The sequence below is a fragment of the Engraulis encrasicolus genome, chromosome 17 (assembly GCF_034702125.1).
Source record: "Engraulis encrasicolus isolate BLACKSEA-1 chromosome 17, IST_EnEncr_1.0, whole genome shotgun sequence".
Lineage (NCBI taxonomy): Eukaryota > Metazoa > Chordata > Actinopteri > Clupeiformes > Engraulidae > Engraulis > Engraulis encrasicolus.
Window position 1 is genome coordinate 10,814,258 of NC_085873.1, and position 25,000 is coordinate 10,839,257.

The 25,000-nt window shown below is 43.8% G+C and overlaps 1 protein-coding gene across 1 annotated transcript in view; it reads right to left on the reverse strand.

Annotated features, from left to right (window-relative positions):
• Positions 1 to 25,000, reverse strand: part of LOC134467805 (vinculin) — a 75,692-nt gene that overhangs the window by 24,218 nt on the left and 26,474 nt on the right. The window contains exons 3-8 of the mRNA XM_063221742.1: positions 22,087 to 22,237; positions 17,160 to 17,268; positions 16,435 to 16,557; positions 13,940 to 14,100; positions 4,837 to 4,927; positions 4,382 to 4,529 (exon numbers count right to left, since the gene is read on the reverse strand). Coding sequence (XP_063077812.1) covers positions 4,382 to 4,529; positions 4,837 to 4,927; positions 13,940 to 14,100; positions 16,435 to 16,557; positions 17,160 to 17,268; positions 22,087 to 22,237 — 783 coding nt within the window. The remainder of the gene's footprint in view (positions 1 to 4,381; positions 4,530 to 4,836; positions 4,928 to 13,939; positions 14,101 to 16,434; positions 16,558 to 17,159; positions 17,269 to 22,086; positions 22,238 to 25,000) is intronic.

Genomic DNA, 25,000 nt, shown 5'->3' on the forward strand with positions numbered 1-25,000 from the left:
GGGGTATTTTCAGCTAAGAGAGTTCAGCTAAGAGAATAGGGTCGCCTGCAGTAAGAGGCTACTGTGAACCTCAATACGTAGCGATGACTGACATTAGGAATTGGAACCAAAAATGAGGAAATGGGTAGTAGAGCGTAGTAACTGGGATGGTAACCATGTTCATGGTCTGTTGCTTGCTAGCGAGCCCGCATTTTTGACAGCTGATCTGGTCATCAATCCCACATTTAACTAGCCTTTTTTGTCGTGACGTGAGAAAACTTTGATTCAGTGCATTTGAAGCAGGTATAAAGTTGCATCCTGTAGCATAGACATACATGCCACCGTTTTCTGCCTGAAACAGGAACATGTTTCCACCTGCTCCGCTTCAAAACAGACCTTATTTTAAGTAATTGCGGATGTACCTTTACATTACACTTACTGTAGCTGACGATTTTATCCAAAGCAACTTACAGATACTACACGATATTGGTTACAATCCCTGGAGCAATGTGGGAGGGTCAAGGGCACTTCATCCATGGAGTGAGGTAGAGAGTGGAAGGGTGGGATTTGAACCTGCAACCTTCTGATCTAAGGTCCATTTCCTTAACCATTACACCACGGCTGCCCCATGACAATCAAGCAAACTAATGACTGTGGGGATCCGTTATGTCAGGGATGTCAAACTCAAATGGACCGAGGGCCAAAAACAAAATCTGGACCGAATTCGCGGGCCAAACTTTTTTTTTTTTTTTTACAAAAATGGACTAAAATTGCTTATGCTTAAATGAATGTCTAAACATATTCCCATCATAGTTCAAATGTGCCTGCACATTCTGTTGCATTTGAGTGCGAGATGTTTCAATGGCCTGGGCCCACTCATACTCCTGTGATATAAAAATGTTCATGTTCAAATCTTAATACTCTATACAGTTATGGTGTAAATGGGCCAACTGTAATACACATTTGAAATGATCTGGCGGGCCAAATAAAATGGCTCCGCGGGCCAAATGTGGCCCCCGGTCCTGAGTTTGACATCCCTGCGTTATGTTATGTAGTAGGACATAGCAACCGGTAATGGTGGTCAGTGTGTGATTCTTTAGCGAGCACACAAGTCTGCCACCTGGTCCGTCATCTGTCCCACATTAAATGACCCTGCTTACTTACCACTTCTCTACTACTCGACAACTGCAATACCTTGACAGTTAAATTGAATTAACGATGGGGGCATAGTACCTGCTCCGGTCTTAGCCGTGGCCTTAAGCACAACTACACAGTTTTCCTGTGCTAGTAGGCCAGGTTTGGATGTTTTGAAATTATGTTACGAATGTTACGATCGTTTCCAGCGTAATCTTTTTTAGGTCTATTATTATTGTCTTTTTGTGTGTGCGTGTATGCATGTGTGTGCACTTTCTCACATGAGCCCCGGACAACTGGTGCCATACGGCAGCCTCCAGAGCTGGTGTGTGAATGTGGGAATGTGTATCGTGTATGTTTGTAAGTGTAGTGTGTGGATTTTGAAAGCGCTTTGAGTCAACCTCATACTTATGATACTGCGCTATATAAATACATGTTGTAATGTGTTGTATTGTGTTGTATTGTGTTGTATTGTGTTGTATTGTGTTGTATTGTGTTGTATTGTGTTGTATTGTGTTGCAGAGATGGGACCAAGTCACTAGTTTGCAAGTCGCAAGTAAGTCTCAAGTCCTTCCAATCAAGTCCGAGTCAAGTCACAAGTTACGACACATTTGACCAAGTCAAGTCCAAGTCCAAGTCATGCCAAAGGCAAGTCAAGTCAAGTCCAAGTCCAAGTCGTGCCAAAGCCAAGTCAAGTCCAAGTCCAAGTCTTATTTTTTCCAAGTCATTAACAAGTCACCTTGTATTCTACAAACCCCAACTCCGATGAAGTTGGGACGTTTGGTAAACAGTGAATACAATCAAAATGCTATCATTTTCAAAACATTCAATCTATTCATTAGATGGAGAATAGTGAAAAGACAACATATTAAGTGTTAAAACCGAGAAAAAATATTGTTTTGGGGGACATATGTACTCATTTCTAATTTGATAAATCCAACACGTCTCAAAAGAGTTGGGACGGGGATCAGTGAAATTTAGTAAACATCCAAATAAGATAAAACAACAAAGGAGAACATTTCAAAATGAATTGTACTGACGGACAATATAGGTGTCCAGGTATAAGATCATCACAGAGAGGCTGAGTCACTCAGAATTAAAGATGCAAAGGGAATAATTACCATAGTTATTACTTTTGAATTCCCTTTGATTTACCGCGATTGAGTGTATATAAGACATATTTTTGTTAATAAAATCATTGTATAGGTTCATGACATCATGAAATATATATTGGCTGTAGTCTCACTCTAATTCCTGGAGTGCTAGAGCTATTGAAAATGGACCATATTAAGAATGCTTAATGCATGAAAATGACACAAGGGTTTAACATTCTCCTAAGCACCTGAGCTCACTTGAAATAGACCCAGAAGGCATGGGAAACTGTCCTTTCCTTACAGAAGTCAGCAGAAGTTGTAGAAGTCCATTCTTTTTGACAATAATAGAGCATTGCACATCCTGTGCTACAGTGAAAATGGACCATCCAACTTGTGTTAGTGCTAGCTTCAAAAGTCAGCCTCCATGATGGCATGCGGATGCAGTAGTGCATTAGTTAAGATGTTCTCACTCATCTGTAGAGTTAAATACAGTGCTGAATGGTATAAATGGGTTTTAAACAGCATGAAAAGCCACTCATGCATTATATTTTGAAGGGAGATCTTCGATTACTGCCACGTAGTAAGGTCAAATTGCATTCTCTACTATGTTTTAATAGTTTGGCTCCATCATAAGGACCAGCAGGTGATACAATGGTGGGTTTTTGGTCAAGACCTGTCACACTGTAAGCACTACAGAAAGGAAAACATTGCAAAACATGACAAGGAATACACCCACCATTTAAGCTGGTGAAATCATGTCCAAGATAGGAATTAACACTGTTTTTTATATAAAATCATCTCATCGGTTAATGTATTTAACTGTTAAGTGTTGTCTTTTGTTTTGTTTTTAGTCTTCCTCGACATTTGCTGCCATTTATTGTCCCCGTCCCAACTCTTTTGAGACGTGTTGGATTTATCAAATTAGAAATGAGTACATATGTCCCCCAAAACAATATTTTTTCTCAGTTTTAACACTTAATATGTTGTCTTTTCACTATTCTCCATCTAATGAATAGATTGAATGTTTTGAAAATGATAGCATTTTGATTTTATTCACTGTTTACCAAACGTCCCAACTTCATCGGAGTTGGGGTTTGTACCTTTGGTCATAAATTCATTACCTCTCCACACTGCTTTGCATGTCCCCCTTCGCCAGTCATGTCCCGAAAATCGACCATGGTATACTATGATTTCAGTTTTTTGAGCATGGTTCGGCATTGGTTTTTGGTTTTACTAGGTTTAACTATAAATTGAACCATGGTTTTACTCTGAAAACTAACCATGGTTTTACCACGGTTTATAATTATTCATTAAATTACTTTTATCTTTTATCCAACGCATATATTGGTGACAGTCCTTTGAGCAATATGGGGTTAGGTGCCTTGCTCAAGGGCACTTCAGTCATGGATGGAGATGTAGGAAGAGGTGGGTTTAAGGGTGGGATTCAAACCTGCAACTCTGATCTCCAGCCCAACTCCCTAACCATTACAGCACGGCTGCAGACAAGCTTTCATGTTTGTTTGGGTGACCATGCAACCCACAATTGATCATATATATTTTTTAGCATGGTTTTTGACTATGGTTGAAGGTAAATCATTTATTTTTTCTTTCTTTCATGCATTTTTTTCACACACAAAATGCAAAAAATATATATATATTCATTGACTTGGAGCACAATTGCAAGTCATTGCAAGCTAAAACTGTCAAGTCGAGTCAAGTCTCAAGTCAATAGCGTACAAGTCGAGTCAAGTCACAAGTCACTCCTAATATTGGCAAGTCAAGTCTCAAGTCGAGTCATTTGTGACTCAAGTCACAAGTCAGTCCGAGTCACAAGTCACAAGTCCACATCTCTGTTGTGTTGTATTGTGTTGTATTGTGTTGTGTTGTAGTGTGTTGTAGTGTGTTGTAGTGTGTTGTAGTGTGTTGTAATGTGTTGTATTGTGTTGTATTGTGTTGTATTGTGTTGTATTGTGTTGTATTGTGTTGTATTGTGTTGTGTTGTATTGTGTTGTATTGTGTTGTATTGTGTTGTATCTTGCCCTTGAGCAAGGCACCAGGGACTGTAACCAATTCCCTGTAAAATAACTGTTTGTCGCTTTGGATAAAAGTGTCAGCCAAGTGTAATGTAATGTAAGGCAATGGAATGGAATGGAATGGAATGTGTGGTTCTTTACCTGGCGCGCATGTCTGCCACCTGGTCGGTCATCTGCCCCAGGGCCTTGGCGGTGCCCTCGATGTCCCGGCGCTCCTTACCGGCACACAGCTCGCCCACCTTACCCGCCTCGTCCAGGATCTGACGGATGGCCTGCTCACCCGGATCACCTGACGACACACACACAGGGGTCCAATGGCGTTTTAGCAGTACTTACTTATCTGGTTAGGCGTTGGTAAAATGAATAACCTGAGGGGTGTACGAAGAAGCTGGTTCAGGAATAAACCAGGTGAAGTTCAGAGGTAAGTCATCTAATAGAAGAACCTAAAGTCCTCATTTTCTTAACTAAATGAAGACTCCAGGCTCTTCTATAAGATGATTTATCTCTAAACTTAACCTGGCTTAATCCTGAACCAGTTTCTTAGTAGGCTATTAGGCCCCTGGTGTATCATAAATATATCGTAAATGTTTGCTCACCTGGCTGGGCGTTGGGGTCCCTGAGCCAGTTCTTGGCCTGCGCCATCTTGGAGTCGATGAGTGCCAGCGCCCTCTTCATGGCCTCCGTGTCCTTGACAAAGGTCACAAGGTCAAAGGTTAGAGAGAGGATAAAAAAATGCCTGAATAAATAAAAGATACTGCTGTCACTGCTATCGGTTGTGTTAAAAGTGGCCGTGAATGATTCTCTGCTTTTTTAAGTGTGTAGGGGTCAGAGGGCTCGAATTAGCACAAAAGATGTGCACACACACACGCAAACACACACGCAAACACGTGCGCACGCATCCACACACTCGCGCACGCGCACACGCACACAAGCACGAACACGCACACGCACACACGCGCGCGCACACACGCGTACACACACACGCAAACACGCGAGCACGCAAAAACACATGCACGCACGCACGCACGCACACACACACACACACACATTCCCACACACACAGGTCAGTTGGATCATATACCTTCATTGTCATGAAGAAATGACAATAAAGTTCAAACTAAAACAACAGATGGACATTAGGGAGGGAAATTTACAAGGGGAACGAACATCAACGCAACACAAGCAAACACCACCAGGCAACCAGCAAGAGGCCAAATCAAGCTCTACATGCTGTTGCATGATGCCATTTTATATTCCCCTAAATTCTGCTGAAGACATCTGGAGGGCAAAACAAATAAAACAAACTAACACATGGCAACAAAACTTTGCTTCATTTCTCGACGAAATGATGCAACAATTTTCTACTGCAACTCAGGGTGGGGTGGGGTGGGGTGAGAGAGAGAGAGGTGGAAAGGGAGTACGGGAGGGAAGGGAGGGGAGGGGGTAAAGGTTTTCATGGCCATTTCCTTTTAAGGGCAACACATTTTTTCCTTCTATCATTTTTTTTCCTTTCCGTAAGACTGCCAGCTGAGTCATACTACGAAGGAACTGAGCACGGCTGGGGTGACCAAGATTACACACACAGGACCCGGGCAAGGCACATGGAAGGGTGCAGAACCTGCCAGTTTGGTGTCTTTTATTGACATACTTTATCGGATATTTGCCTGGTGTCAAATACAGTATGGACATTATACAGTATGTTGAAGACAGGGCCGTAGCAGGAAATTGTGGGCCCTATGTACAATCAGTTCCAATGGGGCCCTGGTGTCCCACTTTACTCCCCTGTGCGACACCCCTGGTTGCACATAAGAAATGGCTCCATCAGGCAATGCACATGTAACTGTGCAAGCTCTGTGACTTTGGTGTATTGGCATACTTTATACACTGTACTGCAGTCATTATGCATAATATAATAAATGTTATTCTTCATATGTCTGACTCACTGCAATGCACTTGTAACTGCACAGCCCTGTTCAATTTGTGTGCCTTTTTGGAATACTACATTATATACTGCTTGTAACATTATACAGTATACGTGAAGGGATGACATGTTGAATGCTATGTCTTGCATTTGTATGTGTTACTGTAAATGTTAAAAACATTACGTGCTATATGTGGTATGTCTGCATCAGTCACTGCACTTTTAGCCGTCTAGGTCCCTGAGAACCAAACTGGGGCACTCTACTTTCCTGCCAACCGTGCAGCCAAATGGGGGTTGACACATCAAAAGGAAAGTCGAAGGGCTGATTCATTTTTGAAAACTGTTTTTAGGCCATGCTTTGTGGTCTATATGCGCTGCCTACACACTTCACTGCCTACCAGTGTTGCCAGATTGGGTGGTTTCCCGCCCAATTGGGATCCTTGGAATGGCCGTTTGCGGGTAAAAAAAAATATGATAAAAAGGGCATTTGGGCAGGTTTTTTTTAGGTGCAGATTAATGGCCATAGAAATAAATAGAATTTAGTTGGGCAGGATTTAGTGCTTCCAGGCGGGTTTTCAGCATTTTATGAGCTGGAAGTCACCTCACCAGTCTCATCTGGCAACCCCAACTACCTGCATGTAGCAATGGGGAACAGTCTGCTTTTTTAAAGACATCAAAATGGCTAGTGTTGCCTTCTAATCTTATCTGATTTTTGGGAGGGTCTTTGAAGTTCAGTTCAGTGCCTTTTGATGTTTTGATGATGGTTTTCTGGTTGGTTTCCACATGGTTTTTCAGTCTGCCCATTGGCTTTCCTGCTTAATGTGTACACATCTCAGAGTGGTCACCACACCCTGTCTTTTAAACGGTCTGTCTATGCTCAAACAGCATGTGTACGCTCAAACTTCCTGTGGCTCACTGAAAGGAAAACAAAACAAGGACAGAAAAATGAAACAAAAATATCTAAATGAAAAAAGAGATTCTTTAATGACTAACACACAAACACAAGACACCTCAACTCATACTGTACTGAGAAACCTCTGAGATAGAAACAGACCATGGGCTACTTTGTGGCTGTTTACCGCCGCCAAAAAGACAAGACAAAACAACTCTGTAAAAAGCCACCACACATGGCCGGAAATCAGTGTTAATTCTAGTTATAAAACACCAACAGATGAAGTAATGGCTCATCTTTGGCTTTGAAAATAAAAACGATATGGTGTTGATCTGCAAATTGTAGTAAGGCAATATTTAGAGAGAGGATTTATGTTGTTGTTATTGTGAATGGAATGAAAATGACAGGGGCTATGCTAGTCCTAAAACATTACCGATACCGAGAACCACCAAAATGACCATGTTACTAAAACATGACATCACCACTTACCACACTAAACAGGAACAATGCAACAACAAGCATGCTCCGCGGCCATACTTGTGGGTTCTCAAACATCTTGCTCAAGTGAGTGACAGAGTGACAGAGTGAGTGACTGAGTGAATGTGAAGGAGGAAGACGGGATTGAACACACACTGACCAAAAGGGTACACACAACAGAGTGCCACAGTGGCAAAGACACACTAGGTCAATGGATGGGTGAGGGAGGAAAGGAGATGGGTATCCAAAACACTCCGTGCAATAACACGTGGGGGATTCAACAGTCGTGAGGTGTCGGGTGGGGTAGTATGGTGGTGGAATGAGAGGAGGATGAGAGGATGATTGAGGAAGGAAGGGATGGAGAGGATGACAGGGAGGGAAATTAGAAGAGACCCAGACAGAGGGGGGTAAGAGAAAAAAATACACAGATAGACACAGAAGATAAAGTGAAAGAGAGCAACCTCTCAGAATGAGAAACTGGTAAGGAATGGAAAGAGAGAGACAGCAAGAATAAGACTGACAGTAAGAGAGTGAAGAGAGAGAGAGAGAGAATGAGAAAAATAGGTATACACATAGAAAATGAAATGAAGGAAAGTGAACGATGAAGCTGAGTGAAAAAGGGAAAGAGGGGACAATGGGGATAAAAGAGTGACAACAAAACAGAAAGCGGGACAAAGAGACAGGGGGAAAGAGGGGAAGAGAATTTAAAAAAAGAAAAAGAAAAGAAGAAAGAAAAGAAAATCTGAAGGAAATTTAAAAAAAAAACAGGAAGGAGAAGAAAGATCACATAGCAGCCCCCATAACCGCAGAGATACACCAGCGGCGACGCGATTCAAACGACAGAGTGTAGCAGCAAGCGATACAAGAGATTGAGGAGACTAGAGTATGTCCGTACAGGCAGAAGGCAAAGCATTCAAGCATTCCCATTGGCTGTGGTCACTGACCTCTATACAGTCATTGGCTGTCGCGGCTTGTCGCCGAACCGCGTCATAGAAAGTTGAAAAGATTTCAACTTCAAATTGTCGCGCTCGTCGCGCAAATCGCTCTAGTCTCCAGAATCGCTTTTGTCTCTCGACTCAATACAAAGTCAATTACTTCCGTTGCTCGACTCGCTCAGATCGCCGCTGGTGTATCTCTGCGGTAAGGGAGGGGGGGTGTGGTGATTGAGGGGTTTTGTTTTTTTGAGAGGAATTAAGGAATGGAAGGGGACCAGCAGACATCTATCCTAGCAGGGATGTGAGGGCAGGAGGGTGGGCACTAAGCAGACAGTGACACTGGGGCCATGTAAACAACACATCCGCAGCAGGGGAGGACACATTCCACTGCAACTGATCTACACAAACAAGGAACAGACAACAACACACTGGACTTTTCTACACACCCATGTAGACAATCACACACACAATTAAAACACACTGTGCAGTTTGTTATATAACGTGACAATATGCCTGTACCTCACACAGACAAAGCAAAGTAACGGACGCACAGAAAGCGCACAGAAGAACACACATGTAGACACTGTGCAATACACAATGTAACAGTATGTCTGTACTCACACATTAACACACACGCACACATGCAAGCGCACACATACGCAAGCACACACACCCTCGAACCAGCATACGCACACGAACGCACACGCGCACACGCGCACGCACACGCACACACGCACACACACAAAGCTAGAGCAGAGCGCTGGGGGGATTAGTGGTATGAGGGTTATGTTGGGACGGGAGATTTCACCAGGAGATCAGAGCCTCCAGGAAACGGAGCAGAATGTTGCACACCGTCACTCATCCCCCTTGTCTCACTGATGGCGCCTGTCTCACCATCATCTCCACTCTCTCACTGAGGGACAGAGTGCCCCTGTCTTACTGACGGGCCCAGTCTCACCGTCGTCTCACTGATGGCCCCTGTCTCACTGATGGCCCCTGTCTCATTGTAATCTCCACTCTCTCACTGGTTGCCCCTGTCTCATTGTAATCTCAACTCTCTCACTGATTGCCTTGGTCTCACTGTCACCTCCACTGTCTCACCAGGGGTGATGGTGAAAAAAAATCCTGAGCCTGAACTTTTTTTCCCTGCTCTAACGACGACGACAAGATACTGCATAGTGATGTAACGTAGGCCTATTTTGACACATTATTCAAACATTTAATGGCCTGTGTATGACCTTTATTCAAGCCTGATATTAGAAGAAAACCCTGAACCTGTAACACTTTTTGAGATAAAAATAACCTAATGCCTAATTATTATCAATGTTTTTATTTTTGCAAACTCTTGTGAAGCCTGAAATCAAGCATGGAGCCTGAATACTATCAGCCCTGTCTCACTGATGGCTCCTATTCTATTGATGGGCCACTGTCTTACTGTCATCCGGACGGTCTCATTGTTATCACGATTGCCTTAGTCATCCCCACTGTCTAACGGAATGGTCACATTGCTTTGACTGTATGCAGACTGCTGCATATTTTATATTGTACATTGTACTGTATACCACTAAATGTGTTGGACTTAAATCACATACATAAATCACATAAACAACACACAAAACGCATACGAAAATGATTCTAAGCCTGATTTGGACCGTGGCCTGTGTCTGGCTGCCAACGGTGCGATAGACATATTCAATTAGAGCCATCAGGACCATAATTGCACTCCCTGCGAGGCCAAAAGTCTTTGACAGAGAGATATCTGTATGAATTTGTCTACGTGTGTGCATGTGCGTGACAGAGATGATCGGAGATGAGAGAGAGAGAATCAGAGAGAGAGAGAATCAGAGAGAGAGAGAGAGAGAGAGAGAGAGAGAGAGACACAGGGAGACAATGAGACAGTCAGAAATAGGAAACGATATTTGGTTAAACAACTATTAGTAAAACACAAAGGAAAAGACACAACATTTTTTGTTCTCAACTTGTGTCATATGCGCGCACACCCACGATAACACACACAGACACGTTCACATTCACAAAAACAGCTATATGCTGACTGACTACACACATAGAAAGACAAACTTGACGAACATCCTGGGTTAACCGTCAACTTCTCCTTGACCAATCCAAAAGGCTGTCATTCCGTTAGGGGCATCACCTGTGCTGAGCCATTGAGGGGTAGTTTCATTCCAGCGCACAGCAAAAATGGCGGCCACTCTGCCTCAAAGGCTCATGGGTAACCAACAAGGTCTCATGGGTAACCACCACACAACATGACAGCACGCACGAGCAACCGCATGACACAAGGAGCAGTGGGGGAGAGAGAGAGAGAGAGAGAGAGAGAGAGAGAGAGAGAGAGAGAGAGAGAGAGAGAGAGAGAGAGAGAGAAAGAGAGAAAGAAAGAAAGAAAGAGAGAGAGAAAGAAAGAAAGAAAGAAAGAAAGAAAGAAAGAAAGAAAGAAAGAAAGAAAGAAAGAAAGAAAGAAAGAAAGACAAAAAACAGAGGGAGAAGAAACACACACACACACCAAGAGCGAGCATGCATGCTCCAGAGTACCGCTTACCTTCTACAGGGGGGAGGAAGAAGGGAGGAGGAGGAGGAGAAGAAGGAAAAGAAAGGAGGGAGGTATTGAGGGAGGAAGAAAAGAAAGAACAGAAAGAAAAAGAATAAATAAAGGGAGAACAAAAAGAAAAGAAGAAGCACAAATATTTAACCAGGCATAACAAAATCAAGAAAATAAAGAGCCAATGGGAAACAAAGAAAGCAACATTAATGAGAACTTGTGCTGATCGAGCTTAAAGACATAAAATAATAAGAAAAGTGTGAAGGTTGGCTCAAACATGCAGTGCAGCTGGGAAAGACAAACCAGAAGCCAGTGGGCCTTGATGACAATTCTACATCCTGGTGACAGCTCAAATTTGTGTGAGGTATACAGGTAGGTATAAAAACTAAGATGGTGACCCTTTATTTGAAAGGGTCTATATAAGGGTGTCATACAACCGTCATAAGAATGACGCGACCCATCACAGTAAGGGACATTAAGGACACATTGTCGATGTTCATTGCTGTTGTAAATGTGTCATTCGGTTCTTGGAACGTCATGACGTGACACAAACAATGTCAACTTGACATTCCAAAAACCAAATGACAGTATGAAAACAGTCATAAGCGTCAATGATGTCATATGTGTCATTAATGTTCTTTAAAGGTGCCATGTCATTCGTATGGTGGTTAAACAACACCCTTATGTAGACCCCTTCAGCTAATGTGTTACAAATGAGCAAAAACGCAGCAGTCCAATAAAGCAACACCAAGTAGTTTCTAAGACATCAAAACAATGTTTCGAAAATCATTTTTTTGAGAAGTGAATCATTACAGGTTTGAATGAGTACCCTTTCCATTTCCAACATTAAAAAGTAAACACTTAGTGTTGCTTTAAGTCATTTGACACCATAGCAGTTCCAACAACAGTGCAAATTGAGTGTGCCTTTTGTGTGCCTTTTGTCAAGATGCAAGAGAGTTATTGTCATTGACAGAAAGGCAACACAATTGCATGTGAAGAGAAAAACACTGAGTAGTAGATTCCCGTTTAAAGTGCAACAAAGATAAACAAAAAGTGCCGTCAGTGCTTGACACCCCTCATCCATGATAACTCGAGGATTCTCATACTATAATGCAACTCTCCGGGTTGAGGGTTTTCAGCCTAGAAAGCCAAGTGAAAGCGTTATGGTTTGGTAAGACAAGTCCAACCAGACGCAGTCTGTTACAGCCCACAGGGCTTTTGTGTGCAACGCGGGGAGGCCTCAGTGCTTTACTTTCTTACCCGTAACAACAGGGTTGGATAGGGAACGAGCGCAGCTCAGCTCAATGAGGGTGCAAGTCAGACTAGTTGCTCCCGTCCTTTCTTTGTTGCTTGTGGCCCCGTCATGTGAGGCTCGACATTATTCATGGCTGAAGATTCAACATCTCGCAAAAGCACAATTACTTCCATATCAATCGGGATGTTGAATGAATAAAAGTTGCTCTATGGTGCCTAGATTGATGGCGGCAAAACTTTATCGTTTTTTTTTTCTCCAAGGAGGCGAGGAGATACCGAGGCTAGAGGCCGAGGACAGGAGGAACTAGTCTGACTTCCACCACAGAGTTTTGGAGTCTGGAGCCAACTATTAAATCCAATCCAGTTGTTTTTGGAAAAGAAAACAATCAAACTTGTTGTTGTCCCAGAAATCAGTGCTGCTCAAATTGCCCAAGAGGTTTTGAATGTTCTGGAAAGAACAGCAGCGACTGGGACAAGAGCATTCCCTCTTTTGCCACGCTTGTCAAGGGGCTTTTGTGTGCGGTGCAATTCAGTGGGTTAATGTGCGTGTGTGGTGTGCGTGCGTGCGTGTGTGTGTCTGAGAGTCTGAGTATACAGTACTTGTGTGTTTATGTGGGCGTGTATGTGTATGAGTGTTGTATGCCTGTCCCTGTGTGTGTGTGTGTGTGTGTGTGTGTGTGTGTGTGTGTGTGTGAGTGTGTGTCTGTGTGAGTGTGTGTCTGTGTGTCTGTGTGTCTGTGTGTCTGTGTGTCTGTGTGTCTGTGTGTCTGTGTGTCTGTGTGTCTGTGTGTCTGTGTGTCTGTGTGTCTGTGTGTCTGTGTGTGTGTCCTCCATCTCTGTACCTTGTTGGCCCAGGCGTCTTCATCCCAGGAGGTGAGCGTGTGTGTGTGTCTGTGTGCGTCTGTGTGTGCGTCTGTGTGTGCGTCTGTGTGTGCGTCTGTGTGTGCGTCTGTGTGTGCGTCTGTGTGTGCGTCTGTGTGTGCGTCTGTGTGTGTTTGTCTGTCTATCCGCATGTGTGTGTGTGTGTGTGTGTGTGTGTGTGTATCCTTGTTGGCCCGTGTGTCTTGGTCCCAGGAGGTGAGCTGGTCTCTGTGTGTGTGTGTGTGTGTGTGTGTATGTGCATGATGTGTTGTATGCCTGTGTGAGTGTGTGAGTGTGTGTCTGTGTGTCTGTGTGTCTGTGTGTCTGTGTGTCTGTGTGTCTGTGTGTCTGTGTGTCTGTGTGTCTGTGTGTCTGTGTGTCTGTGTGTCTGTGTGTCTGTGTGTCTGTCCTCCATCTCTGTACCTTGTTGGCCCAGGCGTCTTCATCCCAGGAGGTGAGCGTGTGTGTGTGTGTCTGTGTGCGTGTCTGTGTGTGTGTCTGTGTGTGCGTCTGTGTGTGCGTCTGTGTGTGCGTCTGTGTGTGCGTCTGTGTGTCTATCCGTGTGTGTGTGTGTGTGTGTGTGTGTGTGTGTGTGTATCCTTGTTGGCCCATGTGTCTTGGTCCCAGGAGGTGAGCTGGTCTCTGTGTGTGTGTGTGTGTGTGTGTGTGTGTGTGTGTGTGTGTGTGTGTGTGTGTGTGTGTGTGTGTGTGTGTGTGTGTGTGTGTGTGTGTGTGTGTGTGTGTGTGTGTGTGTGTGTATGTGTGTATGTGTGTGTGTGTGTGTCCTCAATCGCTGTACCTTGTTGGCCCATGCGTCTTCATCCCAAGAGGTGAGTTGCAGCACTCGGATGATCTCGTGGATCTCGGCGCTCATCTTGTCCACCGTGAAGCAGCGATTCTTCAAGGCCTCCTCCACGCCCTGGCTGCCAGACGTCTTGGTCGTCACAAAGATCTTTATGCCTGGGGGAGGGAGAGAGAGAGAGAGAGAGAGAGAGAGAGAGAGAGAGAGGGAGAGAGAGGGAGAGAGAGGGAGAGAGAGACAGACAGACAGACAGAGACAGACAGATAGAGATTACATTATATTACACTTAGTTGACACTTTCATCCAACTAACGACTTAGAGAGAGAGAGAGAGAGAAAGAGAGAGAGAGAGAGAGAGAGAGAGAGAGAGAGAGAGAGAGAGAGAGGGAGGGAGGAGAGAGAGAGAGAGAGAGAGAGAGAGGAGAGAGAGAGAGAGAGAGAGAGAGAGAGAGGAGAGAGAGAGAGAGAGAGAGAGAGAGAGAGAGAGAGAGAGAGAGAGAGAGAGAGAGAGAGAGAGAGAGAGAGAGAGAGAGAAGCTGTTTGGGCCAGAACACCACCAAAAGCAATGGGCAACCTAGATTCAATAGTTACGACCCAGAGCCACATTCTACAAATGACTGAATTGGCCAGGTAAAATGCATTCTTTTGGAATATGTGGCAGGTAAAATGCAACCAGGTCATTTGGAATATACAGCACTGAATCCAGGTTGCCCAACATTGCTAGCCAATATGCATGCAGACATCTGCTCAATGTGTTCATCTGCTCGGTATACATGAAACAGTGTCAACGCTGGACTCTGTGTCTGCCCTCTGCCCATCTGATTTCACTCGCTCACCTCATCTGTTCCTCATTATGGCATCCAGATGGAGCACGCACACGCATACATGAACGCACGCATGCACGCACGCACGCACGCAGAGACACACACAAGCAGGCACGCACACACAATGACCCCAGAACAAGACCACCCCCAACACTTTGAGATCATAACGCTCATTCACACACGATACAGTTCATTGCATGTCAGTCAGAGCTCCTGGGAACAACTGTATTGTATCAGGGTATCCTGTTCATACATAGTCTGGTAAACCAGCCACTTGAGCTACGCTTTGCTGAATTGAGACACATTTTCTTCCTGGTGTTGTAGTCCTCGAAACCGGTCCTGGGGCCTCATTTATCAAGCGTTCTTAGGCACAGATCTGTGCGTAAAGCGTGCGTGCGATCATTCCTGAGCAAAGAGTGGGATTTATGTACTTGAACGTAGAAATTTGCCTAAATCTACGCACACCTCAGACCATGCGTGCGAGTGGAAGAAACCGTGCAAGTTACAGTTAGCTTTGAATGACGATGGAGTTTATGGCAGTGTGCTATTACAGTGTTTTCGTCCATGTGTGTCTCCTTCTTTTACTTATTTTGAAACACTGTCCTCCTGTCGAAAGCACCTCCACTTCTGCCACGGAAACGTTTCTATCTCCGCACTTCCCGCCAGTGCTTCGACTGGCGCGTGTGTCCGCGTGTGTTCATGTGTGTCCAAACAGGGTGGCGCCTTCGAATTAACATGGCATTTGAATATATTTTAATGCCATATATGGCTACTTGGAGGCGTTTCGGGATGCAAATTACCCCAAATGCGCGCGTGCACAGTGATTTGGAAGGTGTGGGATTTATCATGCAGAGGTGTGCGTAGGAGCAGCCAACGCACGTTTGATAAATCCCGATTTTTCTGTACTTGCGTACATTCTAAATTTCACTCGTAAGACACAATTTAGAAGACATTCTACGAACTGATGATAAATGAGGCCCCTGGGGCTTAAAGGTGCACCGTGTAATTTTTTGTAGCAGTTTATTTCCAGAAATCATGCTGCTCATTCGCAAATGCTACCTACTTCATGATGACTACATGCCACCACCATCAAATTATACTGTAAGTATTCATTATGACTGGGAAAATTGCACCTTTCATACATGGAAAAGGTGGATCTTCTCCATGCCTGCCATTTTGAATGTTCAGAAATAGACAGCGAGTTTTAGCTGCAAAACTAACTGTACCTTTGTCAGACTAACAAATATTAGCTTAATGCTCTTTGATAAAGAAGCGTGCAAATGTAGGAGCAGTAGCAGTATCGTCCTTATTTTCGTTTTGCTTTCCTTACAGTCTGTTTCCAATTTCCGGATCGCAATGCTGCTCTCTCTCTCTCTGCCCCCTGGATGATACCGCCAGGATTGTGCTTGTTGGTCTTCTGCCTTTAAAGCAAGCATGTGCAGGTGGTCGCGGTGGTGTGCGTATTTTAAGGCTCAGGGCAAGCTTATCGAGGGCCTTACCTACATTTTTTTTTACCTCATCCCAACATACTCCTGTTTTTAATTTTCCAAATGATCTTAGAAAGTGTCATAAAGTATGGCATGCAAACATGGTATGAGATTCTGACTGTTCAGTTAAAAGCCAAGTTGGGGTGTCTGGTTCAAACACAGGCACACACACAAACACACACCTGAGATGAGGACAGGTAGGAGCTCCTTGACGGTGTTCATGGAGTTGACGAGCATGACGCGGTGCTCCTGATGAGTCAGTTCCTGCTGTCGCTCGTCAATCATCTTCGCCATCTTCGTCATGCCTAGCAGATGGAGAGAAAGAGAGAGAGGAGAGGGGGGATTATATTTCTTTACATCAATATTCCTTTATGCCTAATGCCTTGCAACAGATACAGTGCAGAGACAAGAGATACTGACAGATTGCGAAGGCCTATGTTTTCTTGAATTAGGTTTCTTTATATCAGACTTTTTTTACAAGAATCATTTTTGCCATCGTTGTATACTCAAGCAACAGACAGTGAGAGACAGAGAATGGCAGTTGGCTAAGGAATTTATAAACAATAGGGCTGGTTAAGAAATTAAGGAATAATCTGAGTGGTTTTCATTTCACGGGACCAGTCTTATGTGTTCTTGACGTACAAAGGGTAGAGAAGGTGGCCTGCACACCTTGAATAGTCTTTCTTTGCATGTGCAGGCATTTCCAGAAGATTCACATTAAGGCTATGGTAAAGTGTAACACCACCACTGCTATAATTACGGTCAAACCGGACAATTTATTTTGAAAGCTGATGTTTCAGTTTGTCAGTTTTCAAAATAAATCGTCTGGTTTGACAGTAATTGCAGCAGTGTTTCGCTTTTCCACAGCCTAAGGGAGAAATGGGGGTTGAACAGGTTTGGGGCTCACCTGGTCCCAGATTCTTTGTGTATGTGATGAGATCTTCCATTGACTCCACCACCTCAGCCACAGCCAGATACTCCAGGATGCCTTTACACACACGGATGATCTTGCGCACCTACAGCATTCAAAAGATGGGAAGGAAGAAGACGATGAACCTCTACCATTCAGAGCCATCAATACATGTATATAAAGAGTTACACCATTGCCATAGAATCCCAATGTGATCCCAGTGTGAAAAATGGCGCTCCTTTCCATAGGGTATCATTGAGGACTCTGAGAGGAATTGATAAAATAACCGTTTACACTATTTCAACAAATGGTGCAATGACTTGACTTGTCAGGACAACAGAATTGTCTGGACAACAGAAGCGCAGACAACTTTGTAGAATTAGTACAGGTAATCTAGCCATGCCAACACAACCGTATAGCAGAGATGGGCTTACCAGGAACCTTTTAGGCTAGCATAAAACCATGTGACCAGAGATCAAAGCATAGGGTATCTCTGTTATATCTATGGCTCTGACTTGAACTTCAACATTTCTTATAAAGAATGGTTATGGTATTGCATTTGACTGGATCTATTGGTCCCCTGCTACGGTGTATATATATAATGGCAAAAGCCCACCGGTAATAATAAAATACTGGTAAATGCTTGATAACCGGTCGATTAAGTTTTAAAAATAGTTTATGGAAATGTTCAATTTCCGTTTCTGCAAGGACAATCACTTTGGTTTCAACTGTACATGGTTGCAGTGAGACCAAATTCAACGCTTGCTTGAAACCATATATAGCATCCTCTTCCTTAGAGGTCTGGTAAGCCCATAGAGGGAGAGTGACTGTATGCTCCTCTTGAGAGAGCATTCCCCTCTCAAGTCCCTCTGCGCTTTTAAGATATGATGTAAAGGCCATTTACAGTACATCATCCCTGCAAAAGACACACCAAAACTGAAGCCAGTTAGCAACTCAGTTGACTGCCAATGTTTGTACTGCAACTAACACAGTAGCAAACATGACTAGCCTGGATGGTTTTAGGGGTGCAAACACCCATACCCCAGCTAATAAGTTATTCAGTTTGGACGGTTTCCTGTTGTCTACATTTGGATGACTCCCTGTACTTCCTTCTGCCTCTCCCCCATATGTTTGGAAAACCCTTAGAGGGATAGACTGCATGTCCCTTTGCGAGTCCCTGATTAAGAGTGTCAGAGAGTCAGAGAGTCAGAGAGTCAGAGAGTCAGAGAGTGATAGAGAGAGAGAGAGAGAGAGAGAGAGAGAGAGAGAGAGAGAGAGAGAGAGAGAGAGAGAGAGAGAGAGAGAGAGAGAGAGAGAGAGAGAGAGAGAGAGATAGAGAATTCCCCTCTCAAGTCACTTTGCGCTTTTAAGATATGATGTAAGGGCCATTTTAATCATGCCTACACTGTACATAAGCCAATGGGCCGCCAGCGAATGGGCTGTGAAGTCGACTTGTTTGGTTGAACCCCCATCCACTCTTTCTTTCTATCTCTCTTTCCTCCTCTCCTTTTCCTTCCACTCTTCCCTCTTGTCTTTCTCTCCTCGTTCCAAACACTACCCAGAGATGACCTTCGACTTGTTTGGCTGAACCCCATCCATTCTTTCTTTCTATCTCTCTTTCCTCCTCTCCTTTTCCTTCCGCTCTTCCCTCTTGTCTTTCTCTCCCTCGCTCCAAACACTACCCAGAGATGACATTCGACTTGTTTGGCTGAACCCCTCCACTCTTTCTTTCGACCGTCTCTCTTCCCTTCCTTCCTCCCTTCCACTTTTCCCTCGCTCCAAACACTACCCAGAGATGACATTCGACTTGTTTGGCTGGACCCCTCCACTCTTTCTATCACACTTTCCTCCCTTCCACTTCTCCCTCCAGCCTTTCTTTCCCTCGCTCCGCTCCAAACACTACCCAGAGACGACATTCCCCTCATCTTCGACCACCAATCGCCCTCACACCTCCTCCTCTTACTGCTGCTCTCTATCTGACTCTTCCTCCTCAAAGGAAAGTTACAGTTCAGCAATAATTGACGCGTATGGTCGCGTGGGTCTGGTCAGGAACTGGTTTTGCCTATTTTGCTCTGCGCACAAGGACTCGTGCCACGAGCCGCATATGGAACAGTGCGACTAAACTGCGAGCACTACGGCCATTATTATTAAGTAATGTGGCTTTCTCGCTCAGTTAGCTTAGTATTTTTTTACACACACTGCAAAGGTAAGGCTCTGGTATAATTATCTTAAATAGCAAGTCTGTTGTTGCTTGCAGAAAATGCAAGCTTGCAAAAAGTTGGCTAATGTGTGTTGGCATACGGTGCATCGTTGACATGCCTTTTGCTCTCGCAAACTACCAGCACTGTGCTGGCACGAGAACCAGGAAGTAGCAGAGACTACCAATCACATCGGTAAAAGTTGCCCCCAACTTTTGACAATCCCACTCTGCTTATGCAATGTTTTTCTTTGTACGAAAATAACTTCCTTGTAAAATCTTGATCAATATTAAAGGGTGGCACAATAGGCTTGACATTTTGAATGGCAGTGACTGGCAGAGATCAATTTACCTAGAAAGAACATTTCCAAGGATGTTATGGTAGTGCAAAAGAAGAACAATGCCGAAAGATTAGAGAATTTTCATTTTCAAATTCAAGTTTAATGCACCCTACTCTGCAGTTTCTGCTCAGTGTTGCCAGATTAGGCGGGTGCCCGCCCAATTGGACTACTTTTGACAAGCGCCTGCGGGTAAAAACGGGAAAAATTGGTTATTTGGCGTTTTTTTCAGCCGTTTTGGGCCCATAGAAGTCAATGTAATTTGATGAATTTGGGCGGAATTTAGCGCATTTTGGCGGTTTTTGAGAGCATTTTGGGCGGGATTTGGTCAGACACATCTGGCAACACTGTTTCTGCTGCTGTTTCACATTGCAAGAGTATGTTGCTGTGCAGCACTACATCCACCATGTCCCACTTTGTCCCAGGAGGGAGCAGTGCAGTGGGGTACATTTTATATACATAGTCTTCGCTCCTTGGAGGTTTGAACTGCATTCCTGTTAGCGTCCCCTCTGTGCTTTGAAGACGTGATGTAAGGGTCCATTTCCATCTGGTCTAAACATGTCACACATGACTAATGAGGTGGCAAAGTTACTTAACTTTCTTCTCCTACTTCTCCCTCTCTCTTTCTGCTACCACCTCCTCTTGTGCATCCCTTTGCCACTCTTTCGCCTCCTTCCTTCTCCTGCTCTTCCCTCTTCCTCCTCTCCAAGACTGTGTCCTCTCTATCCGCCTGCAGTATTTACTTCTTCTTCCTCCAAACTAGGGCTGCCCGATACTTGCTCTTTATACTCATACTCGTCAAACAGTTGCTGATACCAGGCACCAATACTGCTATTACACACAACAGCGCAACATCTCATCGTGTTCTGTTGACTTAAAAGCAGCTTGAGAAAGAAGCGCTGCCTCAAACATTTACGAACATTGAAATCTACTTGGAAATGGACAATAAAACAAATATCACAGGTGGAAAAAACAAGGCTGTGCATTTATTTTCACTCTATGCTGAGTGTAAAAGTGTCTGTACTCAGTACTTGGTATCGGCAAGTACAGAAATGAGTGTACTCTTACTCGCATCGGTTTTCAAAAAAAGTGGTATCGTGCATCCCTACTCCAAACCTGTCCCTCCTACTACTCTCGTCCCAAGCTGTGTCCCTGGGGCACTTGCTGTGCCGCAAAGACAATCTGCCAAGTCTTTTCTGCACCACCACACTGCAAGACTGCAAGAGCATGTTGTTGTGCAGAAGCTCCTGCAAACACTGTGTCTGTCCCAAGAGGCAGCAGGGGAGTGGGATGGGATGGGATGAGAAGGGATTACTTTTGTACAGTGGTCCCTTCCTTAGAGGTTTGCAAATTCCTCCAGAGAGAGAGAGAGAGAGAGACTGCATTCTTGTCTCAAGTCCCCTGCTAGCCACTCTGCACGTTTAAGATGGAATTTAAAAGGTGCTCTATGTAATATTTTTAGCAGCTTATTTCCAGAATTCATGCTGCCCATTCACAAATGTTACATTTTTTCATGTATATTTACCACCACCATCAAATGCTAAGTATTCTACATGACTGGGAATACTGCACTTTTCATACATGATGGAAAAGTGGATTTTTTCCCATGGAATTGGGAGAAATATACATTTTTAGCTCCATTTTCATTTTGATCATACTTGTACATATGAGTTAATTACTTAGAAAATATTGGGGATAGGCAGCACAGTTGCAATGAGCAGTATAGTTGCAATATCTACTCTGACCACTTTCCTACGTACATGGTGCACAAAAGGGAGTTCGAGTTAAAGAGCTTACTACAATGACGGGAGGTGATAGATACAGCACAAGTGAAGTGTAAAAGACACAAAAATATCCCTGTCTTTAAGAATGTTCATCCCAGAGAATAAGTAACTCTGGGAAAGTTTATCCTAGAGAATAAGAAACCAAATATAGCTGTACAGTGGCATAGTAGAGGTCATATCCCCCTGTTTTTTCATGTAGAGTAAATAGCCCACTGCTTTGCAACAAAGTATATCCATTTAATGCTCAGCATGCCCCTTTAAAGGGGTATGCCACTATTTTGGGTCTTAATACAATTAAAATCATTGGCCAGGGTTTATAAAGGTGGTGAAGTGTCTTATTTTTCATGTTAAGCGTTGTCTTGCTTTAAGACAAGTTAAGCGACATGCTCCCTCTTTTAACTTGTCTTAAAACAAGACAACGGCTTACATGAAAAATAAGACACTTTACCACCTACTGTATATAAACCCTGGCCAATGATTTTAACTGCATTAAGACCCAAAATAGTGGCATACTCCTTTAATGTCTGCACTGAAGTGAGTGCTCCCCAACTCATGGTCATTGTGCATACTGTAAATGTGAAGTGTGACAATAAAATGTACAGTACCTCGGCCTCGTCGAAGGTCAGGAGGAGGTCGGAGGTTCCGGAGAGGATGCCCCGCGAGCCATCGATGAGGTAGTCTCGCGCCGGCACGGAGTACGGGTCGGCCTTCAGCATCGACGCCGCCTGCACCAGCTTGCCACACGCATTCTCCACCCTGGAAGAATAACAAGAGAACATTGTTATTATTCATCTTATGGTCACATATTATCATCATTATTCATCCTCATCATCACCCAGTTTGACACACCCATTCTCCACCCTGGCAGAGAAAAAAAATCAGTTTGGCCACTATATATCTTGAACATATCTGAAAATATTGTACAGTAAGAGTAAGACAATACTATTCATCATCACCTTCCACCTCTGCATTCTCCACCCTGACAGGCAAGAAAATATAACGCCAACAGATTGGTGCATGCATTCAGCACCCTAACATGACCAAGGAAGATGCAAGATTACCTAAGCACTCACTCATTAGATGGATAATTGCCAAGCAAGCACCTAATGTACCAAACCTACGTTCAGTGGAATTGAATGCTTGGAGTGAAATGGGTGGAGAAAAGAACAAGAGTGGGCCAAAAGGAAGCCAGATGTTCCTTGTTCCTTAATGAGGGCTCTCAACAACCATGACAATGACACAGAAGCTGACCTTTGACCCATGACAAAGATGGTCACAGAGGTCAGAAAGCATTTACTGGATCATCATGACCAACTACAAAATGACACACACACACTCACGCACGCACACACACACACACATAACCAGACACACACGCCTACACAGATGCACACACACACGCACGCACATACACGCCCTACTGAATCATGGTGAAGTAACAGGTGATGACACAAACTCGCACTGACCGCCTCTTTCCAAATGAGTCAGCGAGAAATGGGGAAATGGAGAAATAGAGCACTTAGCCTTGATGTGGAGAGTGGTTGCCAAATATGGCTGAAATGCCCTTGAGAAAAGTATTTCAAACCACTTATTCATACAAGGGTAGCACTGCACTCTGTACCCAAAACACATCTACATCCCTGTGGATTAAGGTTTCTAGTGTAATGTAAAAATTCAAACAGACTTAGACTTTTGTATTGTCCATTAAACTTGCATGGAATGGACATTTCTATTTGTGTGTCTCTGTGCCACTACCAAAGGAAAACAGATCATAACATAATAATGAATAAATAGATATGGGTAAAAGATAAAAACTATAAAATAATAAAAACACAATCACTCTGTCCATTTAAAACCATTTAAAAGTTAAAATAGTACAGTGAAAAGACTTTTTAAAGTGCAAATGGAGCTTATGAGTTACTATAGCCTAGCCAGTTCTTCATTGAGAATGGCCACAGCTAGGGCTGGGCAATATGACGATATATATCGTTATCGTGATATTAAAGTGTATATCGGGACCTTTCTCCTATATCGTTTATATCGTGATAGTAATTTTATCCATTTTATACAATTGAATATCATTTAATTACATTTCATGTTGTCACAATACACACTATAAGTTCATGTAACTGTAAAAATAAGGATAAAAAGATCCATTTTAAAGAAAGGTTGTTTTGCGACGTGAAAAAAATAAAGAGCAAATAAAGAGAATAACTGAAAACGTATGTAATTGTGCTATATCGTGATATATATCGTTATCGTGATATAAAGTAATTCATATTGTGATATAGGTTTTTTTCCATATCGCCCAGCCCTAGCCACAGCTGATTGGACAAATGAGTGCTTGTAGCCATTCTTCCTTGTCATTGGCACAGAACTACTGAGAACTACTAACCCATGTTTATATCACTGTTTTTTTAGAATACAATTATACATGCACATTTTATATACCGGTAATTATAACTTCACTGGCACTAACATAGACATTACATTAAAAAACAGGAAAACGTGGTTTGAAACTAGTATAATATACAGTAATATCGGCATGCTCAGGAAACAGCAGTAAAAAAACTGTCTGTACTTCGGAAGTTCTCTGGCCTGCTTGCAGATGAGATAGGCATGGGAGCAACTGCTATGAATCCAGTGTGTGTGTGTGTGTGTGTGTGTGTGTGTGTGTGTGTGTGTGTGTGTGTGTGTGTGTGTGTGTGTGTGTGTGTGTGTGACTACATGTCCAGTCAGCGTGACAGCCTCAGTCTTCCCTCTGAGCTTCAAACTTAACTCCCTTGGCGCTCCGGTGTGTGTGTGTGTGTGTGTGTGTGTGTGTGTGTGTGTGTGTGTGTGTGTGTGTGTGTGTGTGTGTGTGTGTGTGTGTGTGTGTGTGTGTGTGTGTGTGTGTGTGTGTGTGTGTGTGTGTGTGTGTTGACTAAACTCCCTCGGCCCTCCGTCCAGTGAGACATTATTCACCACTGTCACAGGCAGAGAGATGGAGCAACCAGGGGGGATTGCGTTGTGTGTGCGTGCTCGCGCGCGTGCGTGCTATCCCTGCAATGCAAGCGTCAGCAAAAAATAACTGGCCACGGAGACAAGGCCAGATAAATCACATACCCCCCACCACACCACACCACACCACACCCCACCATCCCAATTCCCTACCGCCATCCCACCCCACCCCACACCCTCACCCTACCACGTGGACCTACCAACCCCCCCCTCACTGCAAGCACACAGTAGTACATTTGGCAGTGTCAGTTTACAAGACAATGAGCAGCACAAAGACTTAAAGTTGACTGTTTACGTGCTCAATTAACACTGCAACTGCTGCTGTGCATGGGGATTCTCTATTGAGATTTCTTTTTCTTTGTTTCTGAATCCTCCCACCACCCCCATCCACTCCAAACTGCAGGCATGCAGCATTTAAAGAGGTCAGTGTAATACTTCCAGGTGTTGGTCGTAAGTGTTGAATCATCAACCCAAAATTGACTGTGCATGTAGATTGTTTCCTCCCCCCAAAATGCATTG